The sequence below is a fragment of the Globicephala melas genome, chromosome 1 (assembly GCF_963455315.2).
Source record: "Globicephala melas chromosome 1, mGloMel1.2, whole genome shotgun sequence".
NCBI lineage: Eukaryota > Metazoa > Chordata > Mammalia > Artiodactyla > Delphinidae > Globicephala > Globicephala melas.
Window position 1 is genome coordinate 172,023,302 of NC_083314.1, and position 14,972 is coordinate 172,038,273.

The 14,972-nt window shown below is 37.5% G+C and overlaps 1 protein-coding gene across 16 annotated transcripts in view; it reads left to right on the forward strand.

Annotated features, from left to right (window-relative positions):
- EIF4G3 (eukaryotic translation initiation factor 4 gamma 3) overlaps positions 1-14,524 on the forward strand; it is a 366,964-nt gene extending 352,440 nt beyond the window's left edge. For all 16 annotated transcript variants that reach the window (XM_060310039.1, XM_060310035.2, XM_060310045.2 and 13 more), the window contains 3 exons: positions 8,481-8,562; positions 12,182-12,328; positions 13,807-14,524. In XM_060310039.1, the coding sequence (XP_060166022.1) occupies positions 8,481-8,562; positions 12,182-12,328; positions 13,807-13,988 (411 nt within the window). In that variant the 3' untranslated portion in view covers positions 13,989-14,524. The remainder of the gene's footprint in view (positions 1-8,480; positions 8,563-12,181; positions 12,329-13,806) is intronic.
- Positions 14,525-14,972: the final 448 nt, after the last annotated feature.

Sequence of the window (14,972 nt, forward strand, 5' to 3'; positions counted from 1 at the left end):
GATTTTTTGATGATGGCCATTCTGACTGGTGTGAGGTGATACCTCATTGTAGTATTGATTTGCATTTCTCTAATGATTAGTGATGTTGAGCATTCTTTCATGTGTTTGTTGGCGATCTGTATATCTTCTTTGGAGAAACGTGTATTTAGGTCTGCCCATTTTTGGATTGGGTTGTTTGTTCTTTTGATACTGAGTTGCATGAGCTGCTTGTAAATTTTGGAGGTTAATCTTTTGTCAGTTGCTTCATTTGCAAATATTTTCTCCTATTCTGAAGGTTGTCTTTTCGTCTTGTTTAAGGTTTCCTTTGCTGTGCAAAAGCTTTTAAGTCTTATTACGTCCCATTTGTTTATTTTTGTTTTATTTCCATTTCTCTAGGAGGTGGGTCAAAAAGGATCTTGCTGAGATTTATGTCATAGAGAGTTCTGCCTGTGCTTTCCTCTAAGAGTTTGATAGTGTCTGGCCTTACATTTAGGTCTTTAATCCATTTTGAGTTTATTTTTGTGTATGGTGTTAGGGAGTGTTCTAATTTCATTGTTTTACATGTAGCTGTCCAGTGTTCCCAGCACCACTTATTGAAGAGGCTGTCTTTTCTCCATTCTATATTCTTGCCTCCTTTATGAAAGATAAGGTGACCATATGTGTGTGGGTTTATCTCTGGGCTTTCTATCCTGTTCCATTGATCTATATTTCTGTTTTTATGCCAGTACCATACTGTCTTGATTACTGTAGCTTTGTAGTATAGTCTGAAGTCAGGGAGCCTGATTCCTCCAGCTCTGTTTTTCTTTCTCAAGATTGCTTTGGCTATTCGGGGTCTTTAGTGTTTCCATACAAATTGTAAAATTTTTTGTTCCAGTTCTGTGAAAAATGCCATTGGTAGTTTGATAGGGATTCCATTGAATCTTTAGATTGCTTTGGGTAGTATAGTCATTTTCACAGTATTGATTATTCCAATCCAAGAACATGGTATATCTCTGCATCTGTTTGTATCATCTTTAATTTCTTTCATCAGTGTCTTATAGTTTTCTGCATACAGGTCTTTTGTCTCCTTAGGTAGGTTTATTCCTAGGTATTTTATTCTTTTTGTTGTGATGGTAAATGGGAGTGTTTCCTTAATTTCTCTTTAAGATTTTTCATCATTAGTGTATAGGAATGCCAGAGATTTCTGTGCATTAATTTTGTATCCTGGAACTTTACGAGATTCGTTGATTAGCTCTAGTAGTTTTCTGGGAGCATCTTTAGGATCCTCTATGTATAGTATGTCATCTGCAAACAGTGACAGCTTTACTTCTTCTTTTCCCGTTTGGATTCCTTTCATTTCTTTTTCTTCTCTGATTGCTGTGCCTAAAACTTTCAAAACTATGTTGAATTTTTTTTTTTTTTTTTTTTTTTGCGGTACACAGGCCTCTCACTGTTGTGGCCTCTCCCGTTGCGGAGCACAGGCTCCGGATGCGCAGGCCCAGCAGCCATGGCTCACAGGCCTAGCCTCTCCGTGGCATGTGGGATTTTCCTGGACCGGGGCACGAACCCGTGTCGCCTGCATCGGCAGGCGGACTCTCAACCACTGCGCCACCAGGGAAGCCCAACTATGTTGAATTTTAATTTTAATTTTAAGCCCAACTATGTTGAATTTTAATAGTGGTGAGAGTGGACAAACTTGTCTTGTTCCTGATCTTAGTGGAAATGGTTTCAGTTTTTCACCATTGAGAACGATGTTGGCTATGGGTTGGTTTGTCATATATGGTCTTTATTATGTTGAGGTAGGTTCCCTCTATGCCTACTTTCTGGAGGGTTTTTATCATCGATGGGTGTTGAATTTTGTTGAAAGCTTTTTCTGCATCTCTTGAGATTATCATATGGTTTTTTCCTTCAATTTGTAAAAACGATTTATCACATTGATTGATTTGCATATATTGAAGAATCCTTGCATTCCTGGGAAAAACCCCACTTGATCATGGTGTAGGATCCTTTTAATGTGCTGTTGGATTCTGTTTGCTAGTATTTTGTTGAGGATTTTTACATCTATGTTCATCAGTGATATTGGCCTGTAGTTTTCTTTCTTTGTGACATCTTTGTCTGGTTTTGGTATCAGGGTGATGGTGGCCTCATAGAATGAGTCTGGGAGTGTTCCTCCCTCTGCTATATTTTGGAAGGGTTTGAGAAGGATACGTGTTAGCTCTTCTCTAAATGTTTGATAGAATTCGCCTGTGAAGCCATCTGGTCCTGGGCTTTTGTTTGTTGGAAGATTTTTAATCACAGTCTCAATTTCAGTGCTTGTGATTGGTCTGTTTATATTTTCTATTTCTTCCTGGTGCAGTCTCTGAAGGTTGTGCTTTTCTAAGAATTTGTCCATTTCTTCCAGGTTGTCCATTTTATTGGCATATAGTTGACTGTAGTAATCTCTCATGATCCTTTGTATTTCTGTAGTGTCAGTTGTTACTTCTCCTTTTTCATTTCTAATTGTATTGATTAGAGTCTTCTCCCTTTTTTTCTTGATGAGTCTGGCTAATGGTTTATCAATTTTCTTTATCTTCTCAAAGAACCAGCTTTTAGTTTTATTGATCTTTGCTATTGTTTCCTTCATTTCTTTTTCATTTATTTCTGCTTTGATCTTTATGATTTCTTTCCTTCTGCTAACTTTGGGGTGTTTTTGTTCTTCTTTCTCTGATTGCTTTAGGTGTAAGGTTAGGTTGTTTATTTGAGATGTTTCTTGAGGCAGGATTTTATTGCTATAAACTTTCCACTTAGAACTGCTTTTGCTGCATCCCATAGATTTGGGGTTGTCGTGTTTTCATTGTCATTTGTCTCTAGGTAGGTTTTGATTTTCTCTTTGATTTCTTCAGTGATCTCTTCGTTATTAAGTAGTGTATTGTTTAGCCTCCATGTGTTTGTATTTTTTTACGGATTTTTTTCCTGCAGTTGATATCTAGTCTCATAGCGTTGTGGCTGGAAAAGGTACTTGATACGATTTCAATTTTTCTTAAATTTACCAAGGCTTGATTTGTGACCCAAGATATGATCTATCCTGGAGAACATTCCATGAGCACTTGAGAAGAAAGTGTATTCTGTTGGTTTTGGGTGGAATGTCCTATAAATATCAATTAAGTCCATCTTGTTTAATGTATTATTTACAGGTTGTGTTTCCTTATTTATTTTCATTTTGGATGATCTGTCCATTGGTGAAAGTGGGGTGTTAAAGTCCCCTACTATGATTTTGTTACTGTTGATCTCCCCTTTTATGGTTATTAGCATTTGCCTTATGTATTGTGGTGCTCCTAAGTTGGGTGCATAAATATTTACGATTGTTTTATCTTCTTCTTGGATTGATCCCTTGTTCACTATTTAGTGTCCTTCTTTGTCTCTTGTAATAGTCTTTGTTTTAAAGTCTATTTTGTCTGATGTGAGAATTGCTACTCCAGCTTTCTTTTATTTCTATTTGCATGGAATATCTTTTTCCATCCCCTCACTTTCAGTCTGTATGTGTCCCTAGGTCTGAAGTGGGTCTCTTGTACACAGCATATATACGGGTGTTGTTTTTGTATTTGTTCAGCCAGTCTATGTCTTTTGGTTGGAGCATTTAATCCATTTACATTTAAGGTAATTATCGATATGTATGTTCCTATTCCCATTTTCTTAATTGTTTGGGGTTTGTTATTGTAGGTCTTTTCCTTCTCTTGTGTTTCCTGCCTAGAGAAGTTCCTTTAGCATTTGTTGTAGAGCTGGTTTGGTGATGCTGAATTCTCTTAGCTTTTGCTTGTCTGTGAAGGTTTTAATTTCTCCATCGAGTCTGAATGTGATCCTTGCTGGGTAGAGTAATCTTGGTTGTATGTTCTTCCCTTTCATTACTTTAAATATGTCCTGCCACTCCCTTCTGGCTTGCAGAGTTTCTGCTAAAAGATCAGCTGTTAACCTTATGGGGATTCCCTTGTATGTTATTTGTTGTTTTTCTCTTGCTGCTTTTAGTATTTTTTCTTTGTATTTAATTTTTGATAGTTTGATTAATATGTGTCTTGGCATGTTTCTCCTTGGATTTATCCTGTATGGGACTCTGTGCTTCCTGGACTTGATTGACTATTTCCTTTCCCATATTAGGGAAGTTTTCAACTATAATCTCTTCAAATATTTTCTCAGTCCCTTTCTTTTTCTCTTCTTCTGGGACCCCTATAATTCGAATGTTGGTGTGTTTAGTGTTGTCCCAGAGGTCTCTGAGACTGTCCTCAAATTCTTTTCATTCTTTTTTCTTTATTGTGCTCTGCGGTAGTTATTTCCACTATTTTATCTTCCAGGTCACTTATCTGTTCTTCTGCCTCAGTTATTCTGCTATTGATTCCTTCTAGAGAATTTTAAATTTCATTTATTGTGTTGTTCATCATTGTGTGTTTGCTCTTTAGTTCTTCTAGGTCCTTGTTAAACGTTTCTTATATTTTCTCCATTCTATTTCCAAGATTTTGGATCATCTTTACTATCATTACTCTGAATTCTTTTTCGGGTAGACTGCCTATTTCCTCTTCATTTGTTTGGTCTGGTACGTTTTTACCTTGCTCCTTCATCTGCTGTGTGTTTCTCTATCTTCTCATTTTGCTTAACTTACTGTGTTTGGGGTCTCCTTTTCGTAGGCTGCAGGTTTGTGGTTCCCGCTGCTTTTGGTGTCTGTCCCCAGTGGCTAAGGATGGTTCAGTGGGTTGCGTAGGCTTCCTGGTGGAGAGGACTAATGCTGTTGCTGCGCTCTCCTCTGTGGCCCCGAAGCTTCCCCCCTGCCTCCCCCCCTCCCCCCATCTCCGCCAGTGAAGGGACTTCCTAGTGCGTGGAAACTTTTCCCCCTTCACAGCTCCCTCCTAGAGGTGCAGGTTTTGTCCCTATTCTTTTGTCTGTGTTTATTCTTTTTTCTTTTGCCCTACCCAGGTACCTGGGGAGTTTCTTGCCTTTTGGGAAGTCTGAGGTCTTTTGCCAGCGTTCAGTAGATGTCCTGTAGGAGTTGTTCCACATGTAGATGTATTTCTGATGTATTTGTGGGGAGGAAGGTGATCTCCACGTCTTACTCCTCTGCCATCTTGAAGGTCTCCTTGCTCTTTCAGTCTTGTAGTACCCATTCTTTTATATTCTACAGGTTAGTCACCTCTCCCATCCCAAACTTATGCATTTGGTTTTGAACCAAAATGGTGTTTTAAAAATTCATTTCTTTTTGTTAAATAGTTATTTATTTAATTTATTTATTTGGTTGCACTGGGTCTTAGTTGCAGCAGGTGGGCAGACTCTTTATTTGCAGCTCACCAGCTCCTTAGTTGTGGCATGCAGACATGCAGACTCTTAGTTGCAGCATGCATGTATGATCTAGTTCCCTGACCAGGGATTGAACCCTGGCCCCCTGCATTGGGAGCGTGGAGGCTTATCCAGTGTGCCACCGGGGAAGTCCCTTAATAATTTAATTCTGTTTACATTTATCTTCTTAAATTAGACAGTTTTTTTTTTTAGTCTTGTCAGGACATTTTAGATTCTGACTTGGTCATAAATTTTGCTTGCCATCTTTTTCACTTTGTATCCTCCTTGCATTTCATTAATATGTCAACTTTGTCCTCATTCGAGTTATGGGTAAAATGTGTGAATGGGGTAGGACCAAGGATAAAGCAGCATACTTTTCAGGACCAAATCTCACCCCACCCCTGTGGACATTTCAGCTATTAACTTGTTTATTATTTCACATCATTCTAATGTCTAGTTCACCTTTTCATCTTGTCCATAAGGGGATATCTCTTACTAGATAATTTGTCAAATGCCTTGCTAAAGTCTAGAAAAGTGAAGGCTGTATCCATCTGAGCTACCGTATACTGATTGTATCAGAAAAGGAAAGAAGTTTAGTTTAGCATGACTTGTTTTTCATGTATGTATTTATTCCTCTTAACATAACCATCTCTTTCCGCTCTAAGACTTTTAAACCATTCATATGATAGTTTGTTATAGATTTTAGCATAGAATCAGCATCAGGCTTTCCGGTGTATTGTTGACATCATCAGACACCTTCTTTTTTTTTTTTTTTTTTTTTTGCGATACGCGGGCCTCTCACTGTCGCGGCCTCTCCCGTTGCGGAGCACAGGCTCCGGATGCGCAGGCTCAGCGGCCATGGCTCATGGGCCCAGCCACTCCGCGGCATGTGGGATCTTCCTGGACCGGGGCGTGAACCCGCGTTCCCTGCATCGGCAGGCGGACTCTCAACCACTGCGCCACCAGGGAAGCCCCAGACACCTTCTTTTATGTTTTAAAAGTCAGGTCAATGTTTGCATACTTAACATCATTCTCCTTCTCCATGATTTTTCATAGATTTCAGCAGTTTGGTCTTTTATTCTGTTTCTCATGTATTGCAAAATGATGCTGTTTTTACCTCTTCGTCCATGTTGGGCCTCATTTTTTAAATATCAGTATTTATTCTGCCTAGTCCAGACCAACAATTATTCTCCTTAAAGAGAAGATGAAGGGTAAATTGTACTGAATGTAAATTATACCTAACAAAGGTGACTTTTAAAAAAGGAGCAAGAAGAGAAAAACATAATGGTCACTGAGCTGACAATACATATAAGGTGTTCGTTGCTCTGTGTGTGATACTGGTACTATATAATAATCTGATTTCGCTCATCAATTCCAATTAGCAGACCCATCTTCCTTATTGTTCTGTGCATTTTTGTTAACATCTTTGCTTAATCTTTAGTGTTCTTGATACTTTTCTTCGTGTCTTTTCTATTCTTGAATGTTAGAATTACAGTATGTGGCTATTTGGTAGAAGAAATATGCAATTTTTTTCTTTAAAACAGAAGAAACAGTCAGATGGTTTGGAAGTGTTATTTATTATCTAATCACATTTAGCTAATTTGTTTATTTTTCTCAGACTCCGCTTGAAGTCTAATCCTTGGGGATTTCAAAGGATATTCAGTTGAAATAGCTCTACAACATGTTTATAAAGTATTGTTGGGCCAAAAAGTAATGGTGTGTTTTTATTCTCACATTTATTCTTCAAAAATAATTGTTCAGACTTTGCAGAAGTAATTTCTGGGGCTAGACCAGCTTTGGCTTCAGCCTGTTTATTTTTTAAAGAGGTATACCAGCAACGGGCTATAACACATAAATCATCATGAAATCTTTTATGCATAGTTCTTGCCCCACCCTATCCTCAGCCTTAGCTGTCAGCAGTGCCACCACATGTTTCTGTCCTGTGGGAAAAGATGGGTAACAAAAGGTATCACGGCCCTCTGTGTTCAGCTCTGCCAGTGTCCCGCAGAGCCGGCCATCTGACTTGTTAACCACTCTTAATTCTGCTCTCAGGAAGCCGCCAGTTCCTCCCAGGTGATGTGCAAGGTTAGGTATTCAACAAAGAGAGAGCTGCTGGTTAGTCTGTGTCAGTTCTGAAATTCATAAACGTTAAACTGATCTCTAAATATCTTTGAAATTCTTAGCTTTCTAACACATAACGTTTAAAATGACATCTTTAATTCTTTCCTAGCCAGTCATTTTAAGGCTGACTCTTTCAGTAGAAAATACTATGCTATGCTATTAAAAGAAGCTGAGATAAGCATGAATTCTGTTCACAGGCATAAGGAGCATAAACTCTAGAAAATATTTGAAATACCTGCCTAGAAAATGGCTGCTTTTGTTTGTCTTTTCCTTTTGCTAGTCATCTGGTTTAGTATAGTGGGTTTTTTTCTTTGAATTTTAATTTATTTTATTTTTATACAGCACGTTCTTGTTAGTTATCTGTTTTATACACATCAGTGCATATATATCAATCCCAATCTCCCAATTCATCCCACCCCTCCACCCCCCCACTTTCCCCCCTTGGTGTCAATACTAGTGTAGTGTTTTATAGCAAAAAGATAAGATCTTACGAGAAACTAAAAAATAAATTGGGGGCCCATTTACTCTATTTACCTTATCTCTAAATACATTTTTTTACCATCCTTAGAAAAGAGTAATAGTTTTCTCACCACCACCTGAAGAGTTTGTTTGAGGTAATGCTTGAAATTAACCTCCAAGTCACATTAAAATTAAGATGAGAAAGCGGTGTTAGTACATTTAGACATAGTTGCACACTACTGAGCAAAGTAGGCTTTAAAATACTGTGTGGTTGTGGTGTAGTTGTTCTTTCAACTTTATAGATTTGGATAGATCATCTTAGTATGCCTTATTTATTGAGAAGGGAAAATGCTTTTAAATGGTTACGTTTCTGAATGTATATAGTACACAGCACTGTTTAACTGAATGAGCAAAGGATAGGGGATAGTAAGCTCTCTGAAAATGAAATACTGCTACTGAGAGCATTTTCGGACAGAACTGGCGATAGCCCCAGTATTTTCTGGTGAATTAGAAGACTAATTTTTACAAGAAAGTTGAGCATGATCCCGTCTGCCCTTAGGGCCAGACAAAGCCAGGTTTAGGGGAAAATAATTTCTCTGGTGTGCAAGGGTACCTTTAACTATTCTATTTACTTTTGATTCCAGGCTAACCTAGATGAAAGCCAGATGAGTTCACCTACATTCCTTAGAGCTTTAATGACAGCTGTTTGTAAAGCAGCTATTATAGGTAAGTAATATTTCTGAAGGCAGCTCTTAACACCTGAAATCCCCCGTATGTCAACTACTGATGAGATGATATGGGTCAGAGTTTATATTGCCCTCCAAACTTGCCCTGTAAAGCTCAGTTTCTGTGCCAGATGGATACCATGTCTGTCTGTAATGCCTGGCTGTCTCGGGCAGGGGGATGAATAGCTGCTCTGCCTGCAGAGAGCCCAGATGTGAGCAGTTGCTGCATGCCTTGTGTTCCTCAGTTCAACAGGAAGTTGGTGCATGATCCTTGGGTTGTTTTATACTCTGCTACATGTGACTTTTCCTTTACTTTTCACCTCCAACATTCAAAGCCTCCTGTCTTGCATTGAAGAGTTCTAAAGAACAGTTTGAATATTCTTATTTAATATCAATGAAGGGCTAATCTCAACAGAAAAGCCATTATATGTAAATACATATATGAGGAAAGAAAATAGCAATTATTTCTCCTGCTTTATGTTGACTTTATATGATAAGACATAGGTGGATAGGATTCAGATTGGTAGAAAACCTAAATGTTCCAAGCTGCATATAGTTTTTAACAGTACTTGATGAGATCATCCACTTAGTCTCAGATAGAAATCCACATTTCTGTCACTGAAGTAGAAAAAAAAAAGAAATCTGTCAGCTCAAAAGTTGTTCAGAATTTCAGGTCTGTCTTTATCATTATAGAGATAGCTTCAGAGTTTAAGATTTTCTCTCAGATGAACGTTTTTTCAGATGAATGTTTTTTCAATGTTAGTTCTTTACCAAGGAAAATAACAAGCTAAGTGGGAAGTCTTCATTAAAATTTTTAAAATAATTTTCAGTATCTATAGAACCATAAGACTTTGGTGTTTTAATATCAGAGTTGTAAAGTATAGAAGCTGCTTTTAAAAACAAGATTGTGTCCCGGTGCTAACTTACAGAGGAAATAAAACTGCATGCTTAAGCTTGCACAAGCCTCTTAGATAGTCTCATCCACTAGAGGGCAGACAGCAGAAGCAAGAAGAACTACAGTTCTGCAGCCTGTGGAATGAAAACCACATTCACAGAAAGATAGACAAAATGAAAAGGCAGAGGACTATGTACCAGATGAAAGAACAAGATAAAACCCCAGAAAAACAACTAAATGAAGTGGAGATAGGCAACCTTCCAGAAAAAGAATTCAGAATAACGATAGTGAAGATGATCCAGAACCTCGGAAAAAGAATGGAGGCAAAGATCGAGAAGATGCAAGAAATGTTTAACAAAGACCTAGAAGAATTAAAGAACAAACACCTAGAAGAATTAAAGAACAAACACCTAGAAGAATTAAAGACAAACAAACAGAGATGAACAATACAATAACTGAAATGAAAAATACACTAGAAGGAATCAATAGAACAATAACTGAGACAGAAGAACGGATAAGAGACCTGGAAGACAGAATGGTGGAATTCACTGCCACGGAACAGAATAAAGAAAAAAGAATGAAAAGAAATGAAGACAGCCTAAGAGATCTCTGGGATAGCATTAAACGCAACAACATTCGCATTATAGGGGTCCCAGAAGGAGAAGAGAGAAAGGACCTGAGAAGATATTTGAAGAGATTATAGTCGAAAACTTCCCTAACATGGGAAAGGAAATAGCCACCCAAGTCCAGAAAGCGCAGAGAGTCCCGGGCAGGATAAACCCAAGGAGAAACACACCGAGACGCATAGTAATCAAATTGACAAAAATTAAAGACAAACAAAAATTATTGAAAGCAACAAGGGAAAAATGACAGATAACATACAAGTGAACTCCCGTAAGGTTAACAACTGATTTCTCAACAGAAACTCTACAAGCCAGAAGGGAGTGGCACAATATATTTAAAGTGATGAAAGGGAAGAACCTACAACCAAGATTACTCTACCCGGCAAGGATCTCATTCAGATTCGCTGGAGAAATCAAAAACTTTACAGACAAGCAAAAGCTAAGAGAATTCAGCACCACCAAACCAGCTCTACAACAAATGCTAAAGGAACTTCTCTAAGTGGGAAACACAAGAGAAGAAAAGGACCTACAAAAACAAACCCGAAACAATTGAGAAGATGGTAATAGGAACATACATATCCATAATTACCTTAAATGTGAATGGATTAAATGCTCCAACCAAAAGACACAGGTTTGCTGAATGGATACAAAAACAAGACCCATCTATATGCTGTCTACAAGAGACCCACTTCAGACCTAGGGACACATACAGACTGAAAGGGGATGGAAAAAGATATTCCATGGAAATGGACATCAAAAGAAAGCTGGAGTAGCAATACTCATATCAGATAAAATAGACTTTAAAATAAAGAATGTTACAAGAGACAAGGACACCACATAATGTTCAAGGGCTCAATACATAAGGCAACTGCTAACAGCTGTAAAAGAGGAAATCAACAGCAACACAGTAATAGCGGGGGACTTTAACACCTCACCTAAACCAATGAACAGATCATCCAGACAGAAAATTAATAAGGAAACACAGGTTTTAAATGACACAATAGACCAGATAGATTTAATTGATATTTATAGGAGATTCCATCCGAAAACAGCAGATTACACTTTCTTCTCAAGTGCACACAGTACATTCTCCAGGATAGATCACATCTTGGGTCACAGATCAAGCCTCGGTAAATTTAAGAAAATTGAAATCATATCGAGCAACTTTTCCGACCACAGTGCTATGAGATTAGAAGTCAGTTACAGGGAAAAAAACATAAAAAACACAAACACATAGAGGTTAAACAATACGTTACTAAATAACCAAAGATCATTGAAGAAATCAAAGAGGAAATCAAAAAAGTACCTAGAGACAAATGACAACGAAAACACGACGATCCCAAAACCTATGGGATGCAGCAAAAGCAGTTTTAAGAGGGAAATTTATAGCAATACAATCCTACCTCAAGAAACAAGAAAAATCTCAAATAAACCATCTAATCTTACACCTAAAGGAACTAGAGAAAGAAGAACAAACAAAACCCAAAGTTAGTAGAAGGAAAGAAATCATAAAGATCAGAGCAGAAATAAATGAAATAGAAACAAAAAAAACAATAGCAAAGATCAATAAAGCTAAAAAACAAAAACAAAAAACCACTCATGCTTCTAGGCCCTGAGCATGCTTTTCTTAGCCCTTTTTTTACTGTGCCTTTCCCTCAGAAGGCTCAGATTAAATGTGTTGTTTGCCACTGTCACAGTTAGTCCTCATCCTGATAGTAATAAGAAAATGGTTCTAATTCTTTTACCCTTGTGAAAAGATTTTATATGAACTATCACTTTAATTTCCTCTCTAATTTCCTTTTGTAGTTTGAAATGTTATGAAACCACTGTCCCTGTTTCATTACGATTAAAGATAAAGGACTGAGTATGCTGCTCTCGAGGGAACCCAGCACTCTAAATATATCCGCCCCCCCCCTCTATATTTTTGTTTGTTTGTTTCAGGGAGAATATCCCATTAAGAATTTCAGAAAATTTTGGGTTTCAAAGTCTTTGCCTTGGACCCCCTTGCTTCCTCTTTCCTTGCAGAGTCATGTGTGTCTTATCAACTCAGAAAATTGAAAATGGCTCTGTGTGTTAATGCTCAGTTCTTCTATCACCTCCAGCCGACTGTTCTACCTTCCGAGTAGACACTGCTGTTATCAAGCAGAGAGTGCCGATCTTAATCAAGTACCTAGACTCAGATACGGAGAAGGAACTGCAAGCACTTTATGCACTACAAGCATCAATAGTAAAACTTGATCAACCTGCCAGTAAGTTTACCTCTTGCTACAATTAACCCAACCAGAGGGTGAGATTTATCCAGGCCAAGACATGAGAGATGGTTGGATGGGCTTGAACAGTGGATAATAGAAGAATCACTAATTACAAAAACTCAGATAACCAATAACTTTAATAGACCTGAACGTTTTTAAGTGTTTGACTTTTGTGAGAAAATGATAACAAGAACACTAGTTTATATTAGAGATTTAATCCTCATTCTAGGGCAGGTCTGTCTGATAGACTCTCTGCAATGATGGAAATGTATCTCTGTCATGCAGTATGGTAACCATGAGCCACATATGTCCGTTGAGCACTTAAATGTGGCTACTGTGACTGAGGAAATAAATTTCACTTAATTTAAATGTAAATAGCCACATGTGGTTAGTGGCTACCCCATTGGACAACGCAGGTCTAGGGCATCTTGGCATTAGCATATGTGCAGTACAGTTTTTCACCTTCTTTGACACAGGTCTTAATAATGAAAGAGGATGATACTCTTCAGAATCCTCAGATACCCAACAAAGACATTAAGCCAGGTTAGACTAATTTTCAGTTAAGAGTTATGATTAATACTGGCTAACCAGACAAATAAGGTAACCTGAACACCAGAGTCTTAGTGATGCTGGTAAATTAACTGAATTGTATTAAATCTTGAAAATTCAGTTGAAACTTGTGAAAGTGGTTAGTAGATACTTGGCTATTTTAGAGATAGCACTGAAGTAGTTCTTTGGCATTTCCTTAGGTTGTAGCTTTTTCAGAGTTTTCCTTCTTGGCTAGTGCTATTAAATCCCTCTGGGAGATAAAGGAAAAGATTGAAACAATCCTCAGGGTGTAACCGAGGAGACATTCTATCTATAAATCTCTCTTTTTTGAGCAATAATATAAGCTAAGTTTCCACTGTGAGAGCAAAACAGAGGATTAAAATTGCCCAGATCATCTGGGCATTGAAAACAATAACCAACGACTGTCGTTTCACTGGATAAAATCCAGATGAGATAGTTTTTACCCATTTTTTTCATATGAATTATTACTCTTTTCATTTTGAAAACAACATTAGAGGGGGCAAAAGTACATTCTGCCTTTTCCTCTCAAAATTTGTAAAAATAATATATTTTTATTGTAAAATTTCAAACAAAATGTATAAAGAAGAAAGTAAAAAAAAGTATTCTTGTATTTAATTTTTAAGTGTTTAGGGTGAAAACTACATGATATCAAACAACTCAGCAATATCAGAAAATAGTTCAAATTGAACAAAATAATAGGAATAGGAAACAGTTTAGACTGCTTAAATTTTCCCACTCTTTAGACAAATGGTTTTGCTCTTATGCTATCAAGAGGGGGTGTGATGAAGTGTCATGGATGCTCTTATCCTGGGGAGTTCATGTGCATCCATTCACTGCTTGGAAATACGGTCTTCTCGCAGCTACAGTGCCCCCAGAATTGATGGTTTATTTTCACCTCCTTGCAGATTTGCTACGGATGTTTTTCGATTGCCTGTATGACGAGGAGGTGATCTCTGAGGATGCCTTCTACAAATGGGAAAGCAGCAAGGACCCCGCAGAGCAGAATGGGAAGGGTGTGGCCCTGAAATCCGTCACAGCATTCTTCACATGGCTGCGGGAAGCAGAAGAGGAGTCTGAGGATAACTAAAACTTCAAATACACAAAATGAAACAAAAGAAACAATTTAAGTATTTTTATAAAAAGTGTCACGTCTTCGCCAATCACAGTGCAGCAAGGCCAATTCTCGCAGAAACCCCCACGTGTGCACGAGTGGGAGAGGGGAAAGAGAAAGAAAGGTGATCATGGAGGAAAAAGGTACTGGAAAAAAGTAAACTTCAAACCTGAGGGCGGGAGCACTAAAACCAAAATACATGTATTATTTATAGAAAGTATTTTCTGTTTTAATCTTTTCTTTTTAAACGAGGACTCATACTTTAAAAAAAAAACATCTGTTTAGCAAAAAAAAAAAAAGTTGAGAACTTTTAATTTATTTTAAGGACTGCAAATGCCAGTGTAATTTTTTAATTTGCAGTTTCTGTAAACAACTTGTATAATAGAAAAGCAGAGAAATAAATTTCCCTCCCCTTCAGATGCACCTCACGTTTGTTTTAAAGCATAGTATTTAGTCCAGATTTAAGAAGGTTTGGGGTGAACAAGGTAAGAAAGATTTTTTTTTTTTTTTTTGGCATCAAATCTTTCTGCCTGCCTCTCAGCTTGCTTCAGAAAATAAAAAAATCAAAATAGTAATCAAAACATACATAACCTTGGAACAGAAGGAAATGCTGTGGACCAGAGAACTCCAAGAATTGTTTAAAAAAAAAGTGCTACCCTGGGAAAAGTACTCTTAATACTTTTGAAATCTTTAGAGCAACTTTAAGGCTTGTAAATACATAGAACAAATATTTAAAAAAACAAAAAGAAATTGACTCAATACTATTTCTTTTCACTTTCAAAATATAAAGAACAAAATAAAGACAAACATTGCAAGTTTAAAAGAAAGTAAAGTGACTTCTCCTTTTGACAGCTGCTGCATGTTGCGCCCATCTCTGGGAGGTGCTGTCTGGCTTCTCGCTGTCTAATCAAAATCACTTCTGAAGTAGGAGAGAGAGAGAGTGAGAGAGAGAGAGAGAGT